General features: G+C 30.7%; 1 protein-coding gene and 2 pseudogenes across 1 annotated transcript; 2 read left to right on the top strand and 1 right to left on the bottom strand.

Annotated features, from left to right (window-relative positions):
- Positions 1-8: 8 nt before the first annotated feature.
- Positions 9-1,663, bottom strand: LOC115245364 (annotated as a pseudogene).
- A 4,771-nt stretch (positions 1,664-6,434) lies between these two features.
- LOC115245365 lies at positions 6,435-20,589 on the top strand (annotated as a pseudogene).
- Positions 20,590-21,985: 1,396 nt separating this feature from the next.
- LOC115245373 (probable small nuclear ribonucleoprotein G) lies at positions 21,986-25,218 on the top strand. The gene is made up of 4 exons (XM_029823660.1): positions 21,986-22,216; positions 22,359-22,381; positions 22,793-22,917; positions 23,038-25,218. Exons 1-4 carry the CDS (start codon positions 22,185-22,187, stop codon positions 23,086-23,088), a joined length of 231 nt encoding a protein of 76 aa, XP_029679520.1. The 5' UTR covers positions 21,986-22,184; the 3' UTR covers positions 23,089-25,218.
- The last annotated feature ends 66 nt before the right edge of the window (positions 25,219-25,284 follow it).

Below are 25,284 nucleotides of genomic sequence, written 5' to 3' on the forward strand. Positions count from 1 at the left end.
AAAATTGCTGGTATCTTTAGAGGAATATGTCGTTTCTCGAAGACTGCAATGGCAAACCTCAAATCCGATGCTTTTAAGTATTTTTCTCAGTTCTTTGTGAGGATAGCATGAATCATTAAATGGTGAAACAAAATTTCTGACATCCTATATGAACATAAGAGTAATAATTAAACGTTTATAGCTGTAAAATTGCGGATTTGATGGAACATGAGAATAATGAAGTTTACTTGTATGTATGGTGCAAAACGAATATCTCGAGCCAAAATATTCATAATATTATATGTCTTATGAGATGCTACCAAATTCAAAAGTATATTCCCACCAGGTCAAATCATACGATAAATATTCTCAAACGCTTGTCTGTTAAATAAAACACAGATGAGTGTAATTAATTTTTGAAGCTTTTATGCTTATTGCGATTTTCAGTTTCAATTTTTAATTAAACTCTTAAAATAGATGTAACTATTTTAATGAAATGTTAAGCTAATATATTAAACACTTACTTCTCTCTCTTTGAAATTATGTTATAATGCGATAGAACTGTTAAAAAATATTATAAAAATAAATTTTTTGTGTATTTAAATATTTAAAAATTTACATTAAAATTACAAAACTTAACTTTATTTTAAACATTTTTACAAATTGATAGAATGTATAATATAATATATTATATATTGATATAATATACTTTTAATAATTTCATAACTTTAGAAAAAAAGAAGTGTTATTCTTTTGTTTAAGAAATTCACATTTGTTTATATATAAAATTGCAATACTTTGCAAAGTATTAGGATATAATTAAATGTGGTTGATTTAATATTGATATTATGTCAAAATGATAGCCGAAGAATCGTCAATAATTTGTACCATTTCAATGTCGATTCGATCAGAATTTTAACTTTACTTTAACATTTGGTTTTTGACGTTAGTTCAATGTCACATCAACTATGGGTATATTTCTACAATAATTAGATAAAAATCACGCTGTGATCGACCAGTCGATCGCGATCGATAGGTTGGGCAAGCCTAGTTTATATTTACTTAAGAATTTTAACTTACCGAATATCATAACACCAATTTAAAGCGTGAAAGGAAAATATATAATCAAATTCAGAAATATATTTTTCAGGCAAACTTCTAGTTTGGATATCTAATACTTCGAATTTGAGTCTTTCGTTACTGTGTGTTTTCTTCGCAAATTCGATAGCACCTTCCGAAATATCGGTACCTTCAAAATATGCAATTATTGAATTAAATAATAATTTGAGCAAATATATGTCGTTATAAGCGTTAGTTTATGCATATTATTGTTTTACCTATTATTACTGCATTTGGATTTAAAGCTGGCAAAAGGATATATTTCGTTAAATCTCCGGGACCACAACCGACGTCCATACATTTTCCAGACATTTGTGTTAATTCTTGTTCAAACTCATCTATTAAATTTAATACATTGCACTTTTGTAACTTGTTAGAAGAAACGTATGCTTCCGGCTGTATCATTTTCACAAATTTGATTGTGCGTCTCTTCTATGTTTCGCGTAGTTGCGTACTGCAAGATTATTTCAAGAGGCAGCCTTATATACTCTGCTATCTATTAGGATGAGTGCGATGCCCACGATACCACTCCCACTATCGTTCAAGGCCCGATAGTCTCCAATCGCGCAGGTGTCTCCAGGAGAGTCCCTATATAAAAAATATGCTGGGATCGTGCTTTTCGCCAAATCGTCATCAAATTTTTTTTTTGCTAGATAATTTTTATTTTTATAAATAATCAAATATCAAAATTTTTATTGTTAATATATTATACAGAGTGGGGTATTTATATTGAGACACCTAAATGTTTAAAAAATAAAGCAAGATAGAAAGAAATGTTTCAGACAAAAGTTGTTCGGTTCTAAAGGGGTCATAAGATGGTGCCATTAGTTTGACCTTAAAGAGTCACATAAAGGTCACGTAAAGGTCATTTTGAATTTCTTAAATGGAACACCCTATATATTTTTGCATATTCTGGTAGCTTACTTCGAGAGCGTTTTAAACTAAAACAATAAAAAAATTTTTATCGATCATAAGATGCGTTTTTTTGGAATTATCCAGACAGCACCAAGTCGTCTAAAAAATGAATAAAAGATGACATATTTTTTGTAAAGATGTCTTTTAATGAGAGTGTATAATCGATAAAAAGATGACTAATAGACAACATATGTTATCCGACTAAAAGTCTTCTCGTAGCCTTAACCTTATAAAATATCTAAAAGACATCTGAACTGTTGGAATGCTTGATTGTGAGTGATTTGCTTACGATCTTACGATTACTACTAAAACTTTTTCAGTGCAATGGCCTTTACACGTGCGATCGGCTGTCGAGCCTCGAACGGTAGTGGATCGTAGGCGTCGCCTCAGATATTCGGCGACCCGAAAAGGGTCCTTTATTAAACGTTATAGAAAAAAATGTTACAGGACTTTTCTGTCACTTATTCGAACAATTTCTGGTTCAAATTCCGAATAGCTCCTACCTCCGAATTTAATGAAATTTTACAGAAATGTAGCATTATTAAATGTAGTTGAATGCCACATTCAACACACGTCAAATGCAAATGTGCGGAAATGTGTCTAATTTCCGAGATATTCAAATTTTAATTATCTGGCTAAATGGAGAATTTTTAAGATTTCCATATAAAGAAAAGATTAAAATTCAAAAATATTTTGCTAAAATGTTTCATTTTATAAGTTAATGTTAGAAGATGTAAACACCAGCGTGTTAAAATATTATCATAATAAAAAAAAACAAAATAAACAAATTTCATCGTTTGCAATATTTTATCGTCCGTGACATTTCACCCGTCCGCGACATTTCCATAATTATATGGTTTCACATGGGTTTGCAACTTTCTGCGCGAAACGAAGTCCATCGCACATCGCCCTGTGCTTCGGACGCGAAACGAGGTTTATAATTAAACAACTTTCTGTGCGAAAGGTCCATCCTACATCATTAACTACACTGAGGCCTTTCGTAATGCTAATTACCATCGACGAGATACTATTAAAGACCGTCAGCCTTGGGTAAATGTTTGTGACCATCAAGTGGCCCCGGTAGGCCCGGAGATAATTGAAGAAGGGTGACATTATCGGCCCGTTGACTGCATCAAAGATAATTACACGAATTATTTAATTCGGTTATTTTATTTCATCCAGTTATTATTTTATTACCGAAAACACCGACGAGATATCATTAGAGTGATGGTTTTATGGTCTTTTCCAGTAATACAACATATTACTGGAAAAAACTCGCCACGCGCTACTATATAGGTAAGGTAAGTAAATCTTTGCATTGTCGATAATAAAACAGTAAATTTACATAAAATGTTTATTTTGTTGTTCTTGAGACAGTTATATAAAAGATCTATATATCTTCGATAATAAAATAATACCTGGATGAACTAAAATGTTACGTCCGGTGGACTCCACGATTCTTTTCTTTCAGGTAATATTAAATGCCTATGCTCTAGAACTCTTTGCACTTAGCATAAACAATAAACTAAAGGAATATCTAGCAGGCGAGACTAATATTTCTGAATCTAAATCATGCGTAATAAATATTCGAACAAAGGTCCCCTAGAAGACCAAGAATTTTAAACAGCAACTAAAAGATACTCGAAACATGAGAAGGCTTGAAATCTAAACAGTGCACATGCAAGAGACAAATAAATAGACCAAATAATATTTTTTCTTGGAAGTCCTCTAGTGAAAACGCGTTATAGGAAGAGTCTCAAATAAAGGCCCTTCTAAGAACTAGAGTGATATCTTATAGATGTAACTATGATCCGCGACTGAAACTCGCGACATTCGACACCACGTGCTCGCCTGCTAGATCACCCTTGCACATTATCTGCTTGAGATAAAACTCAAGTGAATAATAAAACTGTCAACTTGGCCGATCATGGCGGACTCTCCAGTGGACGAGACTTAATTTTTAATAACAAAAGCCTACACCAATAGGCGCAACCTCTTGATCCTTCTTTTGGAAGGAAGACACCCTCAACTCATGAGAAGGACACCATTTTAAAGATTGATTCGTTAAAAAAGAATATTGCTTGCCTAATGGAGAGGGTACGCGAAGAGACGCCAAGATTCGATGTACGCGAAATCCTCCCTCAGAAAAATTAGTTCGTCTTCGCCTCTCGATCCGAAGCCTTCTACCGAGTCTGCTTTTAACTTTCAATCAACTTTCAATTTTTGTCTTCAGTTTCCGATGCAGTAAATACTCAATTCTTAATCTCCACGGTTCCTTTTTCTTTCTTCGCGCCTCTTACAGTTGTGCGAGTGCAGAGTGCGGTTTCCCATACAATCGAAAGACTTAGAATATCATTGGTGATAAGTGATATTCAGTGTCAAGTGAATTAACATCACAATCAACATTACAACTGAACGAATCTCCGAGCCACCCTTTCCGCACAGCCGAGTCCACGAGATAGACCTTGGTTCGCTTATCCAACGAAATTTTTTAATTCGTCATTTTCGCACACAACGAGTAGTGAGTCCACTAAAAATTTTCTTTTCTTTTCTTGTTCTTTTTCTCTTATATCATTTCCTCATTCTCCTTTCCTTCCTCCCAAAGGAAACAGTTTGTTGCTAATAATTTGAATCTTTAATTAGTATCCATACATAAATATTTATTAGTTGTATTATTAAATTATCTCTGCTTATTAAACATTTGTATCTCCTCTCCTTTGAACCTTTTCTCTTTCGCGAGTCCTTAAGTTTGATTAGTCGAGATCTTGATAACTGTCAAGATTGGCATTCATGCTTATTTGCTAGACTTAAGCGAACCTTCTTCCTCTTCCGCGAGTCCTTAAGTTTGATTAGCCGAGATCTTGATAACCGTCAAGATTGGCATTCCCGCTTATTGCTAGACTCAAGTAATCTTTTCCCTTTTGCGAGTCTTTAAGTTTGATTAGCCGAGATCTTGACGTAATATCATGGTTGGCATTCATGCTTAGTCGCCAGACCTGAAGAAAAACCTTCTTCCATCATTTCTATAGTAACCCCCATTATTGTAATTTCTATATTAATTTTTTTTTTATTAAGATTTGTTTTATTTAAAATTTAAAATTTTATTTTATTTTATTTATTTTATTTTTCTGATTCTTTTAAAAATAATTCTCGAACTGTTTCTTTTAATTAATAGGTAAATCTTTACTAATCCTGACATATGTTTCTTAATAGAAATCATGAAACAAACCTTCAAACCTATGTCTGCGAAACATTTTAAAGTCTTGGCGAAAACCGCGAAGAATAGGAAAGAATCAAACGATACGGAAACTTCTGGCTCGGGCGTTCGCGAATTAATAATTTTTCTATCCTCATCTTTCTATTTACACTTTTATTTCAAGTAATTTTTCTAAAACTATTTATTGTAAATTTCCAACCGCAATTTAAATTTTAGTTTCCCCGTTTAATTCCGGTTGATGTCCTCCGTATTTATTGTAACACCCGCGAAAACATAATTTTTTTTTACCTACATTCACGCACACGAACACAATTACACATTAGAATTTAAGAAAATGTATTTTATAAATAAGATTTCGTAAATCGAATTAAATGTTCCTTTATTAAATTTTATCTTTTTTAAAAATCATTTATTTTCATTTTCTTGAATAAATGTAACGTTACATTTTAAATTCGAGTAATTCATTAACCCGACCTCCTTCCTGTTATCCGAAATCGCACAAGGTCCCGTCCCGGGTAATAAGGATTCAGTTCCTTTACCAGAAAAGGGACCGCCGAACGAACGGCCTTTCGATAGAGTAAGAGCGACTCTTCCGTTAACCTATCTGGGGCCCTGGTCTGTTCGTTCGGCCGCTGACTCTTCCTTTTATCGAGTCTGGACGTAACAAAAATAACACGCAGCAAGTTTTTTTTCCAGTCACACCAAATCCCATAAGACCACCGGTCTTTAATAATATCTCGTCGGTGTAATTGCGCGTTCTCAATTCGAATTATATTTAAATAATCAAAAAATATCGTTAAAGTATAGAACGAAATATTTTTACTCTAACAATCAATACAAAAATAGTTATTGTTCGTAAGGATTGCAAACAAATGATAATTTATAATGTAAATGTTTGTTACTTTGGTTCTTATACTTTGAGGAAGGTTCTTACTTGCATTTTATCGGTTTAAAAATAATTTTAATAAATTAAGATTTTTTCAATAAAAATGACATCAAACACGTGCATGCACTAATGCGTACCCATACAAATTAAAAGTTATTATAGACAAATTTACAATCATAATTAATTATTATATTTTTCTATAGTTTTAACCGTGTTCTATCGTTTTTTAAAAGATCTCAAAAAGCTTTTTTTTTTTTAATGGTTTCTTTTTCTGAGTGATGGTTTTCGTTTCTAACTGCTTTTTGTAGAGAGGGAATTATTTGCGCATGAAATACAAAGACATTATTTGCTTAATTCGATTAGATATAACAAAAGTTATAATTAATCATTCCAGAAGAAAAATCTTGAAAAAACAAAATAAATATATTAATTGACCGGGATAATCGATTAAATTTAAAATGATTAACCGATTTAAAGATTAATCAAATAATGGTAATTACTCTAACCAATTACTAGTTAACCGATTTTAATCAGTAAATTTGTTTTTAAACGGTTAAACGTTTAATCGAATTAATCGGTTTTCACGAGCCCTAATAGGTATATTATTAAGATTTCGTAAAATGTCATACGAAAAATCGCGATATCTCTTGCAATATTGGTTTTAGCGTAAAAAGGTTAAAGGTTTCTTTTATATCCCGGGGTGCTACTCAAAACATTAAATAAGAGGCCAGAAATGCGAAAAAATTTACCTCTCTCGAGACTTGAATATATCTTTATACAACATATGAAAAATTGTCATTTTCGAAACGCGGAGATTTATTCAATTATGAATACTTTACAAATTTAAATAATTGCAGACTAAGAGCCAAACGCGGATAGTAATGCGTCAGTTTCATAGAAAAAGAAGTTTTCTCTGAAAACTGATTATGTGCACAGGACACGAAAATTTACTTGGTTTTATACCAAGTGTAAATTAATCTCAATTCAAGATTTATAATAACCCCTCTTTTCTCACCTTCCTGGAGAGACGAAGAGGAGAAAAATATCGGGGCAAAGTTGCTGAATCGTGTTATTATAAATCTCGAATTGAGATTAATTTACACTTGGTAGAAGATCAAGTAAAATTTTGTGTCCTGTGCACATAATCAGTTTCATAGAAAAAGAAATTTTCTATGAAACTGATGCACTACCATCCGTGTCTGGCTCTTACTAGCCTGCGATTATTTAAATTTGTGAATTTCACTTGAGAGCTTTAATAACTTCTTAAAATTTGATAAATACTTCATTTTTCTATAGTTTTAACAGTACTTTTTTAAAATTGAAGAAGTTTTGATCATTAACAGTATTAATTAACTGTGTCACGTTTATATAATTTCTCGGTGATGCTGTCCAATGCATCCTCTTCTTCAAGTCCTTGTATTTTTATGGATTATCAAATTTTGTTGTCTCAAGATCGTAGGGGCCTGTTGCGCTACCTTCTTCCTGTGGTGTCAATCGAAATATCTTCTGCGGTTATCTATCCTCACGCATTCTTAAAAGATATTCAAACCATTGAAGCCCCCTTTTCTTTATTCTCTCGATTATCTCTTTTGCTTCTATCTTATTGAAAAATTTTGACATAATAAATATAACTATCTCTCTTAGTCTCACTCTTCTTTCTCGACCTGTTCGGCATGAGTGATCGTAGGATCATCGTAACACTGGATCACTGGTAGCAGTAATTACGTTACCGCCGGCATAGTTCTTAGGTTCATTAGAGTACTCAAACCTCTTCATCCGACAAATACCTTCGTTGCGAAATATGCTCTTCGAAGTTTATTGTCGCGATATACGTGATTACACATTATTTATGAACGTTAATTACTCATTAATAATATTAATAATGTAAAATTAAACAAATCGTGAAAAGTCTAGCTTTTTTTAAAGTAGCAACAAATATCTTCATAGAAGTAAATGAGTTGCAAGTGGAATGCAGCAAATAAAAAATAATGGTACGACAAAAATGCTTAATTTAAATCGTTTATTCAGGCTGATGATTCATGATGGTCACCAATCAAATACAAATACGCAATGGCGTTATGTGTCGCTCGATTAGAACTGTATGATACATAAGTTAGTCAAGAGTCAAAAGTCTGTCGAGAACGACGTGCACGAATAGTGGACTCTCAAGAGCACGTATAGTATATATATATATGTAAAATACATAGTGATTGGTTATAAAAAAAAATTTTGGAAAGTATCGTTAGAAGAGATCTCATGATTGATGTACTAAACAAATTTAAAAAAATAATATACATAAAAAAACATCGTTTTGATTAGCACAGTTGCATTATCTAGAATATCGATAGAATCACTATTCATAACTGAGCTGCTAAGGATTGCGCGGAAACAGATTGAGCGCAAGTATTTACAACAACAAAAAAATTATTATGTCAAAAACGGTATTATGTGTTTTACTCAAAGTGGTAATGTTAGCGAGAGCAGATCTCTTGTCAATGGATCCGAATTCAGACTTCATACAGGTAAGAGAATGCTTTGTTGAAAAAAATTAAATGTTATTATAGCTCATAGTTCATTTGGGTAACTAAAATTGTATATGATAATAAAATATGTACTATATAATAATAAAATAAAACTATATAAACATAAAACGCTAGAAGAATATATGTGGTGTTTTGAAAAAAGGGGATGTATAAATCTTGTAAATTTTGTTTATAAGTGGATGTTTTATAGTACAAAATTAAGCTTAATTAAAATAGTGCATTGAAACTTGACTGTATTATCTTTGTATCTCTTTCTTTGCTTTTTTTAAAAATAAGTATTTTTAGCCTTAATATGAGATTTTCTGTTTATTCTTCGCTATATTAATACATACATATAATGACACTTGAACTGATTTTTGTGTGATTTTTCTTCAAGTTCTAAGACCTCTTTATTTTTTTAAATATTTACAACCATTTATTAGTATAATAAGATTTGTACTAAATTAGTTTTTATTTAACAAAATTAATTTAGAAAGTCAGCATTTTTTTTATGTTAAGGATAGTTATGCAGGGTGTACACCCATACACCCCTTCTCTTTCAAAAACTAAGCAATTTAGAGAAAAACGTTTTGAACAAAAATTGTATGGTTCTGAGGGATATATAATAATAAAATTTTGAGTTGTATCAATTAACTCTAACAATAAAGTCAATAGTTGCAGAAATCGACAATATACGCAATCAGCCAATTTTTTGCTACGCTTTAGATTTTACGTATAATTTTAATTGTACATATATCAATTATATACCTGTATGCATAAGATCTTACCGAGATAATGTAGGTTAATTATAACATCATGTTCTCAAGAATTTGTTTGCGTTAAAAAATTTAACGATAACCGAAAAGAAATTCGACAAAAGTTTAAGTATAAGAATTTATATAATTTCTATATGACCATAAAAAGACAATATTTATAACATTTATATTCTTGAAGTACAAACGTTATTGAAAAACTTTAATGGTAGGAGATAACTTTTTGAAAAGAAAAGTTGTGTTAATATAAAGTCACTTACTTGGAAAAATTAACTACCTCATCGTAAAAGAAGTAAATCGTTAAACAAAATTGTTTCAACAATTGAAAAGAGCTACATTATTTGTTAAGAGAAGCGGTTATATGAATTCTTATTAATCCTCATTGATCTATTCTGTGTGGCTATCACACACAAATTGATATAGCTGCATATACATAGCAGATCAACAAGCATCGAGCATTAAGCCAATATATTGATTTACATACCATGCTCATGGTCCAGACGGTCTTATTGACGTCTATTTGATGCAACTACATCAATTTGTGTACGATAGTCCTCTTTGTTTGATATAAGAATCATAATAGATATGCAAGAAGATCTTGCATATAAAAGATAACAAAAACAGATTTAAAAAAAAAATGTAACTATTCTGTATGTTTTAAATACATTATCAATCAAGAGAGGTATAAAAAAAATCACGTCTATGATTAAACAAACAAGAAATTTCGGGGCAAATTTACTTATTACATACATTACTATTTACTTAGTACATATATTATTTATCATTAAAAGTACCGAAAGTAGCCGCGTCTTTGGCCCAGCGGTGCTTACTTAATTTTTTTCGTATGTTATACTTTATCAAGGATATTCCAGTATCCGAGAACAACGATCATCACATTTTACAAAATCGCAAATCTGACCGGAGTCATCCTAATAGTGTGAATGTGAAAAACAAAGTTGACGAAATTTCATTTGTAAATATGTCTGTGATCCCAGAATCTGTTGGTAAGTTGCAAAGAAATGCATAAATTGTTAGCAAAAGAAATTTATGACGAAATAAATTGTAAATATAATTTATATTTAAGAGAGAGTAAAAATAAAATCTAAAAAAAATTTGGTAAATATGCATATTAGGTTACACCTCATCGATGACTTTGACCGTCGGTTAAGTTATAAGGAAAAGTTACTCAGGGTTATGTCCTTGACAACATATGTCAAGGTCAAAATCATCAGTGAGGTGTAACCTAATATGCATATTTACCAAAAATTTTTCAACAGCGAGAAGAATATAAATTTTATTTTGCGGCAAAAAATGGAAGAAAAATCCGCATATTGTATGTAAAATTAATCAAGATGTAATATAACGCAGTTAATTATATTATTTAACTTTGCTAGTTTATTTTTTTAGAACAATTGCAAATATTATACTTCTGATTTCTTAATCAATAAGACATTTCCGAAAAATGTTTAATGCTTTATTAAAAACTTTGTATTTGTTTTTGTTCTGGATTAACAACTACTTTTTTGAGTCATATAAAACACGCAAATTGTTTTATATTATTTTATTATTTTAAAAGTCAATACGTGCTGTGCTATATAATTTCCATATTTTGTAATATATCACTATTTTTGTTTCTTGCTTTTATTTTTACTTTAAATTGTTTTTTCTGAATTACTGAGATTATCAAGTTAATGTTCCTGTATATAATTCTCAATATGTGTAATCTTAAAATTTCTAGAAAGTATTTTGAGCAAACCAACATCTCCCAGAGCATTTGTAGAATTCTATAATGAATTCCTAAATAAAGACGACATTTCTGTGACATTCAGGTAAAAAAATCTACATTCTCAGTCTGTATTCTTTTTATAATATTTTATTATTTTAAAAGTCAACACTTGCTGTGCTAATTTTTATATTTTGGAATATATCTCTATTTTTTTCTGGTTTTATTTTTACTTTAAATTGTTTTTTCTGAATTATTGAGATAATCAAGTTAATGTTCTTATACATAATTATGCCAATATGTGCAATCTTATAATTTCTAGAAAGCATTTTGAACAAACCAACATCTCCCAGAGCATTTGTAGAGTTCCATAATGGACTCCTAAATAAAAAAGACGACATTTCTGTGACATTCAGGTAAAAAATCTCAATTCTCAGACTGTATTCTTTTAAATTTAACGACACATACACATAAAAACGTTGATTCTGTTATAATTTTACTAAATGTAAAAAGGCCAAAATATTATTTTTTTTTAACAGATGGGATCAACCTGAATTTACAGACGATATAATACAAGGATACACAGTGCAGTGTTGGTTCATCGAGAACCAAAAAGAGATTCAAATCTGCGACAACAAAAGTATCTCAGCTACAATATTGGAGTGCACGGTGCATAATTTAAAACCTTACACGACGTACTATTTTCAAGTACAAGCGCATACTAAAGTTGGTGCTGGTCCTTACACAGATTTAATTGATGTATCGACTACGCACGAAAATCCAATACCGCAGTTATTGATGCTAACGACAAACGGTATCGATATATGGGATCTGGATTCAAAAATCAATGTTAATCTCGTTAAAGATAAGGAAGTGATATGTGCCACTTATTCGATAGCGGAACATAAAATTTATTGGAGCAACACAAAATTTGAGATGATGATGTTGGAAATAAATAAAAACAATACTACAAAAATAGCTAGGAATGAACATTTGGCATACTATCTCTGCATCGACTGGATAGCAAAAAATCTGTACTGGGTGGAAATCAACCAAAGCAATTTTATTTCTAACATCATGAAGCTCGACTTAATAATGTGGGAAAATGGCATAGTCAAATATGATAAGATTTTGAAAGTAGAAGTCAATCCTAATTTTCCCAATTGTTTAACAATACTACCGTCTATAGGGTATGTTAATTTTCGATATGAAATAAATAAACAATCAATAAATCCAAGAGAGAAAAGCCAATAAGAGCCCGTACGCGGTATTTATTGCGTAAAAATTGTGTGCTGTTTATTTAGCAAAAGATGTTGATGGTCACGATATAAGTTCGCAAATAAACATTATAAAATGACAAACACCAAACGTTTCGGCCCACTTCGGATCTTTATCAATGGGCGTGGGTTAAGCTCATCAGACGGCCGCTTAATTATGTTCTTAGGCAAAATGTTGGAGGCGGGCACGAGCAATCGAGTGACATCACATCCGTAATAAGAAAATCAATAGTGAAGCTTTTAATGTTGAAAAAGAATGTGAGTCCAGTATAAGCGTATGGAAATAAGGGTAGGAAAATTAGTAAAAAATGCAAGATGCAAGATGCAACGCTGCGATTATATATGAATATGCGATAGTATGAATCGAAAGACTATAAAAATGAGGATAAAAATGAAAAAGATAAGATTACTTACAAAAACAAAATTGATGTCCAAATTAATTAAAAGCAATGCGAGACTCTTTGAAAATTTTTTTTGTTTAGAACCCGTTGAAAATGTTTGAAAACACATGATTAGAAACAGAAAGCAGACTGGTCAAGCTGCTCGATGTCTAATGAGGAAACCGTCACAAGGAAAGGGGACAACAGAGTTAAACATACGAGATAATAATAAATATTATAACGCAAAATCAGAAACGAAAACAAAGTTAAAAACAAAACATAGGAAGGAACAAGGGAGAGGAAAAAAAGAAAAGAAGAAACATTAGGAGCATTTGTTTATGATAAGAAGGTAAGAATGGTCCAAAAGAATCGTGTTATCTTGAAGATTTATGCTATTTTCTTGTTGCTTAATGTATGGCATTTCCGATATGAGTCTCTTGATATAAGAAGGCTCTTCGTCTAATATTCGGACGTTATCCCAATCAAATTCATGCCCTATGAGTCGATGTTCTGTAATTACCGAGTGACAAGAAAAATCACGGTTTATATTGAGACAATGTTCTTAAATTCTCGGGAAGGTTCATAAATTTTTATTCACAACATCCGACATATCACAAAAAAAGGCGTTATTATCGGCTTAGTGGATCGGATCTTCCGCTTATGGCATGCACAATTCCATGAAAAAAAATTTTAATCTAATTATCAACATTCTTATGGAAAATGATTATTCTGTGGATTTTATTTTTATGACTATTCGTAACAGGATTAAATCCTTAATTAATAAAAGGGCTAGCTTCGATTCTCCTTCCAGTTCCTGTACCCCTTCCAGTTTCCCTTTTTGCCATTCCTTCCTTTTTTACAATCCCTTACGTAAGAAGTGTCACAGAAAGATTAATGCCAGTAATTAAAAATATCGAGAAAGCTATGGCATATGTATGTGTCAATAAACTTAACATTATTAAAACATATAAAGATTCTCTTCCGGCTTTAAATCGTAATAATGTGGTATATAAGATCTGTTGCCGTGACTGCGATGCGTCTTATGTGGGCCAAACGGGTCGACAATTAATAACAAGGATAAGAAAACATCACCTTAATATAAAACGTGATTTTTCTTGTCACTTAGTAATTACGGAACATCTCACAGGGCATGAATTTGATTGGGATCACGTCCGAATATTAGACGGAGAGCCTTCTTATATCAAGAGAGTCATACCGGAAATGCTATACATTAAGCAGCAAGAAAATAGCATAAATCTTCAAGATTCACACGATTCTTTTGGACCATTCTTACCTTCTTATCATAAACAAATGCTCCTAATGTTTCTTTTTTTCTTTTTTTCCTCTCCCTTGTTCTTTCCTATGTTTTGTTTTTAACCTTGTTTTTGTTTCTGATTTTGTGTTATAATATTTATTATTATCTCGTATGTTTAACTCTGTTGTTCCCTTTCCTTGTGACGGCTTCTTCATTAGACATCGAGCAGCTTGCTAGACCAGTCTACTTTCTGTTTCTAATCATGTGTTTTCAAATAAAATTTTCAACGGGTTTTAAACAAAAAATTTTGTAAAGAGTCTCGCATCGCTTTTAATTAACTTGGACATCAATTTTGTTTTTGTAAGTAACTTTATCTCTTTCATTTTCATCATCATTTTTATAGTGCTTCGATTCATACTCATCGCAGCGTTGCATCTTGCATCTTGCATCTTTTATTAATTTCGTCACCCCTATTTCCTCAACTCCATACGTTTATACTGGACACACATTATTTTTCGATTAAGAGCTTCACTATCGGTTTTCTTGCTATGAATATGGTGTCACTCGCTTGCTCGCGCCCGCCTCCAACATTTTGCTTAAGAACAAAATTAATCGCGAAATCTTACAGTCATCTGTGATCCATTGGATAATCTTGTAAGCGCTGTATAATGTTAGTTAGTATAAGTTGCGTTCCGGATACATTACTCCACCTCACGAGTTCTCGGTTTTTATATCAATATTAAATTATTACCATTGATAAGGTCTCGAAATGGGCCGAAACGTTTGGTGTTTGTCATTTTATAATGTTTATTTACGAATTTATATCGTGACCATCAACATCTTTTGCTAAATAAACAGCACACAATATTTATGCAATAAATACCGCGTCGGGGCTTTTATTGGCCTTTCCCTCTTGGATTTATTGATTTCATCATTTGAGCCTTGTGTATTTAAATATTTATTGTTGTAAATACACAATATTTTCATTAAAGATTTCTACTGATTTGTAATTTTTTAATAATGTCATATGGCTTTATAATTAAGATCAAAAATTATAAAAAATAATAAATTAAAATTAATTTAATTATAAGAATTTTACATATTCATTATATATATAATGTTTTTTCTGTTGTTGTTATAATAATGTTTTATAATAAGAAAATAATATATTTATTTTTTAGAACTATATATTGGAGTAGTTACCCTGAATATAACGAAGCTCAGATAATGCAATCAGATCTTGATGGAAAAAACGCTCGAATCTTTCAGAAAATTGTATCTGTGTGCTCCGTCACAGACGATATGGCGTTTCGTATGTTCAGAATGGAAATTGATGACATAAATACTAAGAAACCGCTAATTTATTGGGTATTTTATAATGACTTGTTTGTGACAGACATTAACGTTTCTATATGCAATTTGATTTTACAAACAAAAGACTTTGGAAATGATTTATTATTCCATTCTTTTGAGTTTGACAAGACAAACATTTATATAATGATTGATGATTATATATATGTTTTGGAAAAAAAGTATGCACTTCTTGAGAGCGTAGACGCATTCAAATACATCCTAAAAATAGAAGTGCCTTCTTGGTTTCATAATTCTATGCTTTCGATAAATCTTTGCAATCATATCCTTCGACGAGATGTCTGACGCCCGACGAAAAAGTTTACAACGAATTGTACACAGTAACGACGAACAGCATCATTGTAAATTTTCCGGAACCGGTCCCCAAGAGTGGATGCAAAAACAATTTACCTACCACCCTATATACCATTAATATTAGCTATTGTTTGGACAATGAGCTTAACAAGTTCGATAATTTTACCGTGCAGACGTACGAGCAATATTATGAGATTCGGAATTTAACGCCGTTTACAGAGTACAAGTTACAGCTAGTAATAAGCAATTATTACACTGATCGGTTATCGATGGACCCGTTATTCAGCTCAGAAGTGATACTGAGAACTAAACCGGACAAGCTCAAAGCACCGGAAAATGTGACAGTTCAGGCTCTGACGCCTACTATAGCGGCAGTTTATTGGATGCCACCCAAGAAATTAAACTGTGTCCCCGTGATCTACGAAGTATACTGGACGTTAATTACCAACAGTACGCGACAAATAAACGAGTTACCTATTAAGAAGACCGAACATAAGGTAGGCAGCAAATTTTTCACGATAATCGAACCGTTGATACCAGGACAGAAATACAGGGTAAATGTACGCATTTATCCACTTAACTACAGCGAACTTCATACTGATAGTTTGAGCCAAACTTTGAACATGTATTCGGAACCAAACAATATAACTTTGGACGAGGTTAGCATAAACGGTATGAATATATCGTGGATTCCTAACATTAATTTGACAATTTATTACGTATTGGAATACAAAAATGTTGAGATGTAAGAGTGGCGAATTAAAAACAACTTTGAACCAAATAATGGGGGAAAAATAATGTACTATATAAAAAACTTACTACCAGGAACTCGATACGAGTTTCGTTTGATACTGAAATATCCCAAGTATGAGAAAAACTTTACATGGCCATCTGATGGAAGATTTACTTTTTCAACACTGACAAGTAAGCAAATGAAGATATTATAACATTATATGCTTATTTTAGATATAAAAATGTTTACTAAATTTAAAAACTTAGAAATTTGTAATAATAAAATTATAAATAGAAGTAAGTTTTTAAATCAAATGAAGATATTAAAAGTATATTTTTGCGTAACAAAGGTGACATTTCGAGCACTCCTGGAATATCAGTTATGAAATATTACCTATCATTCACCGTAAGCTTTGTCGCTATAGTTGCTGTAATCTGTGTCTGCTACTTTTATTACTGTAAGTATATTTGATACGCATTTGGTTCTTTAACTGCAGAAAAAGAGATATTATATCTAATGTATTATATTTTCTAAGAAAAGTTAATTTACTTGTTGGAAAGGCGATGTAAATTTTGCAATGTATACTATTAAATAAGTATATTGCAATTTTATAACAGTGTACCTTCAACGCAAAAAAAGTAACGAGCAAGTTTTGCCTCCGATAATGACTGACATCGAATTAGCGATTCTACATGAGATACCGAACGGTAATATTCAATTCAATACGTTATACAGTCCTATGTTGCAATATAATTCGGATGAATATGTACTAATCAAAATTAAACGTGAGGAAATCAAATTAGGAAAACTTTTAGGCAGTGGCGCATTCGGAAAGGTAAAAACTAATTTTTTCATTGTTATACGCTAATTTCTACATCTACAGAAATTGAGACAGATACGTATTTCTCGATAAAAATAATTATATGATTAACTTTTTATATGAGATTATAATTAACACAAAATTTTTGTGAAATAACATACATGTGCACTGTACTATGCATTTTTCGTTAAATTACTAGGGTAAATCATATATAAACGAGAATTGTTCAAAAAATATTTATTTGATTAATACAATTAAAAACTAACCGAAAATTATTTTTCTACATTGTACCCACTAATATTTACACATTTTTGTCATCGCACTGGTAGTTTTTCTATCTCTGTTTTATAAAAAGTAGTAGGTCGAGTACGAAGCCAATTTTGCACGAAGTCTTTCATCTCATCGTCGTTGGAAAACTTTTCTCCTCATACGACTTCTTTAAGAGGTCCAAACAAATCCATCATATATGAGAATGCGCATCAAAAATGCGTCTCCTGCTGTATGGCGATCCAAAAGTCTCTGAGAAATTTCAGCCCTTCAGTCTTTTGATCTGCATTCAAAATTCGAGACATCCATCGTGCAGTGATTTTTCAAAATCGTAACTCATTCTCAATGATTGTTTGCACATTTCCATAACTTATGCCAGTCCCTTTACTAATTTCACAAACAATTATTAATCGGTCGTCTTCAATAAGGTCGTGAATTTGTTGAATGTTTTCAGGCGTAATATTCGTCTTTGGTCGATGCGCATGAGTCAAATTTGCAACTTCTTTACAAGCTCCACAAAAATAACTTATGCAATTTGCATACTTGGAACTTCGATAATGTGTTCTTACCGAACTTACGCGTAATCTGCATAAAATTTCAGCTGGTTTAACATGTTCGTGCATCAAAAATTTAATAATTATGCGTTGCGCAACCGAAACAGGCATCTTGTGTTTATTCATCGTGCTTACTGTTAAACAAACGATTATAGAAACAAACGCGCAGTTTAGAGCGAGTTTAAACATGTCTACCAACAGCCTTTACCTATTGTCACAACAACGAGCGTTAAGGTATCCTACTCCTATTCGAAAAGTCTCATTTATATTTGATCGACTTATTTAGTCGACATATTTAATACAAAATAAAATATATAATGTGACTTGATATTAAGCTATATATTTTTTAATAAAGCATAAATCTAAATTTATTTCAAATATTTCGCAGGTGTTTCGAGGAACAGTAAAGAATTTAGAAAGACCGGGCATAGAGATACCCGCTGCCATAAAAATGCCTCGAGAAAATGCTTCCTCGCAAGAGAAAAAGAAGTTTTTAGAAGAGGCCAGGCTTATGAATCACTTCCGACACAAACATGTGCTAAGATTGCTTGCCGTCTGCTTAGACCAGTGCTCGGAGATAGTTGCCCTTTTCGGGCCGATTCCGTGGCTCACGCCTATTGCCCCCCACTCACCGCTCGTGCGTTAGCGACGAGTCGCCAGATACGCGTAACTAAGGAGCGCGACGTTTTGTCTCAGGAGCGTCCGTATATAAGAATGCCCAAATATAATAATAAGACAATACTTTTCTATAAATAAAAGTTTTTCTTCAATATTTTATATCAATGAAATATAAAATATTGAAGAAAAACTTCTAATTTTGAGAATTTTCGCCGTGCATTTAGAAAAGTATTGTCTTACTATTATATTTGGACATTCTTATATACGGACGCTCCTGAGACAAAACGTCGCGCTCCTTAGTTACGCGTATCTGGCGACTCGTCGCTAACGCACGAGCGGTGAGTGGAGGGCAATAGGCGTGAGCCACGAAATCGGCCCGAAAAGGGCAACTATCTCCGAGCACTGCCCCAGTTTATTCCCCCGAACCGCCTTCTTCCCCGAGATCATTCTCGTCATTATCCACAGTCCTGTTGGTGATTTATTACAATATTTGAGAGATAGTCGAAAATTGCAACCGTCAGATTCGCACGCTCTGCGTCTGCAAGATTTGTTCGCTATGTGCGAAGGTGTTGCGCGAGGTTGTAGCTACCTGGAAAATCTGCGTTTCGTTCATAGAGATCTCGCGTGTCGAAATTGCTTAGTATCCGCGAGAGATCGCGAGAACCGTGTCATTAAAATTGGCGATTTTGGACTAGCTAGGGATGTTTACAAGGATGACTATTACCGCAAGGTAAATACAATTATTACAAAAAAATGAAATTTTTTAGAAATGTTTGTGTTTTCTTTTTTTGTCAAAATGATATAATATAGTTTTATTTTGAATAGAACTTAAGAAAAATAAATTATTTCTATTTATATAAAGCGAGAGATAAGTAAACGTATTTTGTTTTAGCACAAAAATTCTAAGGGCCCGAGCACAGACTTTTGCATAAGCGCATAACCATAAGCATAAGGAAATTGATTGGTCCATAAGCATGTGCATAAGGAAATGAACCAATCAATTTCCTTATGCTTATGGTTATGCGCTTATGCAAAAGTCTGTGCTCGGGCCCTAAAAATGGGCAACTTGAACCAGAAGTATTAATTTCGTTAAAATCACATGTTTTAGAAAGGACAAGCTTTTCTTCCTGTTCGCTGGATGGCACCGGAATCTTTGGTGGTCGGAATATTTACTTGTCAGAGCGACGTTTGGTCATTCGGGGTTCTAATATGGGAAATTACATCGTTGGGTGAGCATCCCTACACTGGCAGGACTAATCTGGAAGTAATAGATTATGTACGCGCTGGAGGCAAATTAACGATGCCTCTCAATTGTCCACCAACCTTGTACGAGTTGATGCTACGTTGCTGGAGTCCACGCATGATAGACCGAACTTCAACCTTTGTCTCAAAAATATTATAGCTCTAAGAAATAATATGGAAGATACCTTACTGAGTCCAGTGGATATTATCTAGCCGATAAAATAAAATTAATTAATGACGTTATTTTCCAAACGATGCAATGAAAAGCTTAAACATAGAAAAAATAATTTTAAATAATTAATATTCTGCCATTTTCAAGTTTAATCTTAATATTAGATTTGTTGATAAAGATAAGAAAGACATTTTTTAATTTTACTTTACGAGAAATTTTGATGATTTTAAATCACAATACTTGTTCATCACAATTTGTTCTAAACAACGTGATGCTAGCACTTTCGATTAACCGAAACGGAACTTAATCGTTCTGATTACTATAATTATCGATAGATTATTATAGTTGTTTTAGAAATAATGTCTTTCATATTATATTAGCACCCTGTTTTATATTCCTATATTTTCTCTTACTTGAATGCTTAAACAAAACATATTTTTTATTCCAAGAATAAGAAAAAAGTGAAAGAAATTTATTGTAAATAAAAATTAAAGAAAATATTATTAAGAAAGTGAATTTAAGAAAATTTATTTCATTTCACATACGCATATACATAAAAATGCTTCAATAATAAAAGTTATTATCGCTGTCCGTAGTATTACTAGAATGGCATAACATCAAGTGTAGCTAATAATACATTATAATAGGGATTTAAAAAATGGGGCAAGAAATTAAGTAAAAAACAAATAAAAACGTCGGTAAGAAACGGTATTTTTGGGTAAAAAACTATTTTTTTGGTAATTTTGAAAGATAGTGCCAATTTGCTTCAAATAAAAGATGGTATGGGAATAAAATTAATTTTGTTTACTGGATTAGTAATCAATTTTAATGGATTAAACTGATTATTACTTCGCATTGTTAATTAGTTGAGTTCGAATATTTTAAAATTTAATTTTTATGATTCAATGATATTTTTTCATGTTTTTTATTTTTAAAGTTTCATAAAAGTTAGAAAAAAACTCTCTCAAGCATAGTTAAACTGTTGTTATTTTTGTTATTTTGTGGATTAAAAGTGAGAATAACACAGGACATAGAATCTGATACTTAATTTTAGTAAATTTGATGCTCATTTTTGAAAACCGTACATCAAATGTTAATAAATAAGCATCAAAATTAGATTTTTGCTATAAATTTTTGAAAATGGATATTCTGAGAAATTAATGAGATAAAATATTTGAAAGATAGTGCCAATTTTCTTCAAATAAAAGATGGTATGGGAATAAAATTAATTTTGTTTACTGGATTAGTAATCAATTTTAATGGATTAAACTGATTATTACTTCGCATTGTTAATTAGTTGAGTTCGAATATTTTAAAATTTAATTTTTATGATTCAATGATATTTTTTGATGTTCTTTATTTTTAAAGTTTCATAAAAGTTAGAAGAAAACTCTCTCAAGCATAGTTAAACTGTTGTTATTTTTGTTATTTTGTGAACTAGAAGTGAAAATAACACAGAACATGAAATCTGATACCTATAATTTTAGTAAATTAAATTTTGATGCTTATTTTTCAAAGCCGTGTATTAAAGATTAATAAATATAAGCATCAAAATTAGATTTCTGCTATAAATTTTTGAAAATGGACATTCTGAGTTATTTATGGGGTAAGAAACCTATTTTTGGGGGAATAAAAAGTAGTTTTTTTACCCAAAGTTTCTGTTTTTTTATTATTCTTTTAATCTCTACATTATAATAAAATAATATTTCTCCGCAATTTTGATCCACAATTATGGATCTAGCATGGACATGCAATAACCGGCTGTTTTACCGTGGCAGCAAAAAGTGATTATGGCCGTGTAATTCCTCCAGTTTTAAAATGAATCTAGAAGACGCTACTGTACCAGCTAGAAAAAGCGTCTTATGAGAAATGGCGGCCCCTCTCAGGCTTCTCTCTGGTCAAGTACTGGCTCTCTTTCTCTTATTTATCGAGGATAGTAAGAGAAAGAACGTCAATCAGACGCGTAATAACACGTTCAACCGGCAATCACCGGCAATATAAGTTTATATCATATAAATGTGCAAAGTATAATTTGCCTAAGTAAACTGTAAGTCAGCTGTCATCAAAATGAGCAAGGCACATCCGCCCGAATTGAAAAAGTAAGTAATTTTTCGCGATTTTATACACGCACAATGTCTTACTATTATTTAATCCTCATCATTATTGTTCAATCATTCAACAGAGTATATGGCATTTTACATGCATTATTTATTAATAATAATTTTATATCTCTTCTTCCAGGTATATGGATAAAAGGCTATCTCGTAAGTTACAAAAACGCTAATAAAATTCAAATTCTATACCTAAGAAAAATATTAGGTTAGATTAAAGAACCAGATATAAGCCTCGTTACATGGATCTACTTGTACATCATTTCGAAATTTTTATGAAATATAATATTATATATTTGATATATATAAAATATTTTTTTGAGGAAAATTGGGTATATTTCAGAGGCAAGCTTCTGACTTCTTAAAAAAAAAAAAAAAAAAAATGCACGCATTTTTAATTATATATTGTTGAAATTTAAGAAAAACTGTGTTTTACAGTTCTACCAGTTTTCTCATATAATATTTAAGAGACATTTATATATGTAGAAGACCATATATAAATACATCTTTATATTACCAAATATATTTTACTTTTATTGTCATTTTATTGGAAATATCTTTCAGTAAAATTGAATGGAGGTCGACATGTCATTGGTATACTAAGAGGCTTCGATCCATTCATGAATATGGTTATAGATGAAAGTATAGAGGAATGCAAAGATGGTACTAAAAACAATATTGGGATGGTGGTAAGTTATAGATTATAATTTTATAAAAAGTAGATATAAAAGTTTCATATTCTACAAATTTAATATTATCACTTAGAATCAATGAAAAATTTTCTTAAGACAAGTTATATATTGTTCTAGGTAATTCGTGGCAACAGCGTCATAATGTTAGAAGCTTTAGATCGAATATGATTCATGCTACTAGAATTTTATCTACATTTTTAATATGTATATCTCTGAATAAATAATCAAATTTTTGTAAAAATATGTAGATATCTGGAATTCCTTTTTTTCTGTAACAAATAATTTAGATTAAAATTTTTGTGCATCTATAAACCATTATTAAAAGATATACGATTTACATCTAAAATAGAAATATATGATTAACTAGTAAATTTTTATTACAAATATCGCTAAAAAGAAAGAAATATAGAAAATTATCAGTATTTAAGCTATATTATATCCTCTAGTAAATAGAAAGTAAATAAATAAACAAACCTATTTTATTAAAATTTTCAGTTGTAAACTGAAGTAATAGAGAATATAATTAACATATTTATAAATTGTCAACTAATTTATTTCCTCATGCAATATTTAACATTTAACAGATAGTTCTTGGGATAATTAGCAATACTTGTGATTTATTTTACAGCTTCATTATATATTAGCTATTTTATATATTTTTATTGCAAGCTTTATATTTTTATATTGCAATAATACAAAACAGATTATGAAAACGCATGAATAAGATAGATATCTTCAATATACAAAGCATGAAACAATATTTATATACTATTAGAGCAATGTAACAATTTTGTTGCATGTTATACTTCATTTTGCAATCTTAGATCCACAATATTACAAAGCATACTCTTTATGAACATGTGCGCCCTATGTGCAAGATACATATAGATTCTATATCTGCTAATTCAAGACTCAAACTATCTAACAATAGAGAGACATATATCAAGTAAGATTTGTATTTACAGCTTGAACATATGTTTATTAGCTAGAGAAATATATAGAAAGTGTAGAACATGGTCAAATAGATTTATTTCTGCAGAGACAAGTCACTTATAAGTCTATAAAAAATAAATATGACTATATTAGAAGAAATATTTCAAATTTACAAGGCACTCAACATTTCATCTTTCATATTCAGGAACATTATTTATCCTCAACAAATTGTAGGTATGACATCGTATAATAAAATACTTTATGACATTATCTTTCTCTCTCTCTCTCTCTCTCTCTCTCTCTCTCTATTTTACATTCTAGCCAGACAGAGCAGAATGAATATTAAATAGTCAATACTCCACAATGCGTGCACAATATACACACAAACTTATTGTTAAAAATATTCCATTGTTTCATATATTTGTACTGTTCTGCTCTTATAATATCAACTGTATTATAAAACAAAAAAAATTATTATTAAACATATAAAGTGTGCATATAATAAATTTTAGAAAATAAGATTGTCATCTTATGTGTTCTGATACTGCAACATTTTATATTTATGGCTTATTTTAAAAAAAAGGAGTGGTATTTAGATATTGCTTTTAAAGAAGGAAACAATGAAATAATAAATCTATATCACATCATAAATAAATAAAAACGTAGCTTCTATTTTTTTATTTTATACGCTTCTTTGAATAGAAATAAAATGCAATACAAAAAAATATACTTGTATTACATTTTATTGTGTTATATAACTTATATCATGTCAATTAAATTAGTAAAGAATGGCCAATTCGAGCCAAATTTGGTTCAAATTGGCCTTTCTTTATTAATTTGATTTGACATCTATAAATTTATGTCAATTAATTAATAATGAGGGGACGGGTCTTTACACAATATGTAGCAGGATGTAATTTTTAATCTATATCTGCGATAATTAATTGACTATATTCAAGAATAAAGCCAATTTTATATTCTTCTATCTTAAACTAAAATATTTTTTATGTACATAAACATTATTACATTGTGCATCGACATATGTGTCAATGACGTGTCAGTTTATAATAAATAGAGATAGTGTGCGCTCACACACAGTCATTTATATATTACAATTTAGTTTTATTAATTTATTAATATTAGATATATATACATATATATATATTTAATATTAATAAATATATATAAAACTAAATACATACATATATATAATACTACTATTTGTTATATGTATATAATAACTCATATCATAAATATTATATATTAAATAATTATTAATAATTAATAATAATAATAAGGTGCTTTACAATTGTCAACAAATTGTACAACTTACACTTTCTTATGATACAAAATTAGTAAAAAAAAAAGCATTAAACAAATCTATAAAATATTGATTCAAGAAAAAATAAATTATAAGAGAAATAAAAATTT

The sequence above is a fragment of the Formica exsecta genome, unplaced genomic scaffold, assembly GCF_003651465.1.
Source record: "Formica exsecta isolate Colony F162 unplaced genomic scaffold, ASM365146v1 scaffold96, whole genome shotgun sequence".
Lineage (NCBI taxonomy): Eukaryota > Metazoa > Arthropoda > Insecta > Hymenoptera > Formicidae > Formica > Formica exsecta.

Bases quoted from the DNA above. Each gene is read 5' to 3' on its own strand.
- LOC115245373 (XM_029823660.1), top strand. From the start codon at position 22,185: ATGAGCAAGGCACATCCGCCCGAATTGAAAAA. The intron at 22,217-22,358 runs GTAAGTAATTTT...CTCTTCTTCCAG, and splicing joins CATCCGCCCGAATTGAAAAA to GTATATGGATAAAAGGCTAT. The intron at 22,382-22,792 runs GTAAGTTACAAA...AATATCTTTCAG, and splicing joins TATGGATAAAAGGCTATCTC to TAAAATTGAATGGAGGTCGA.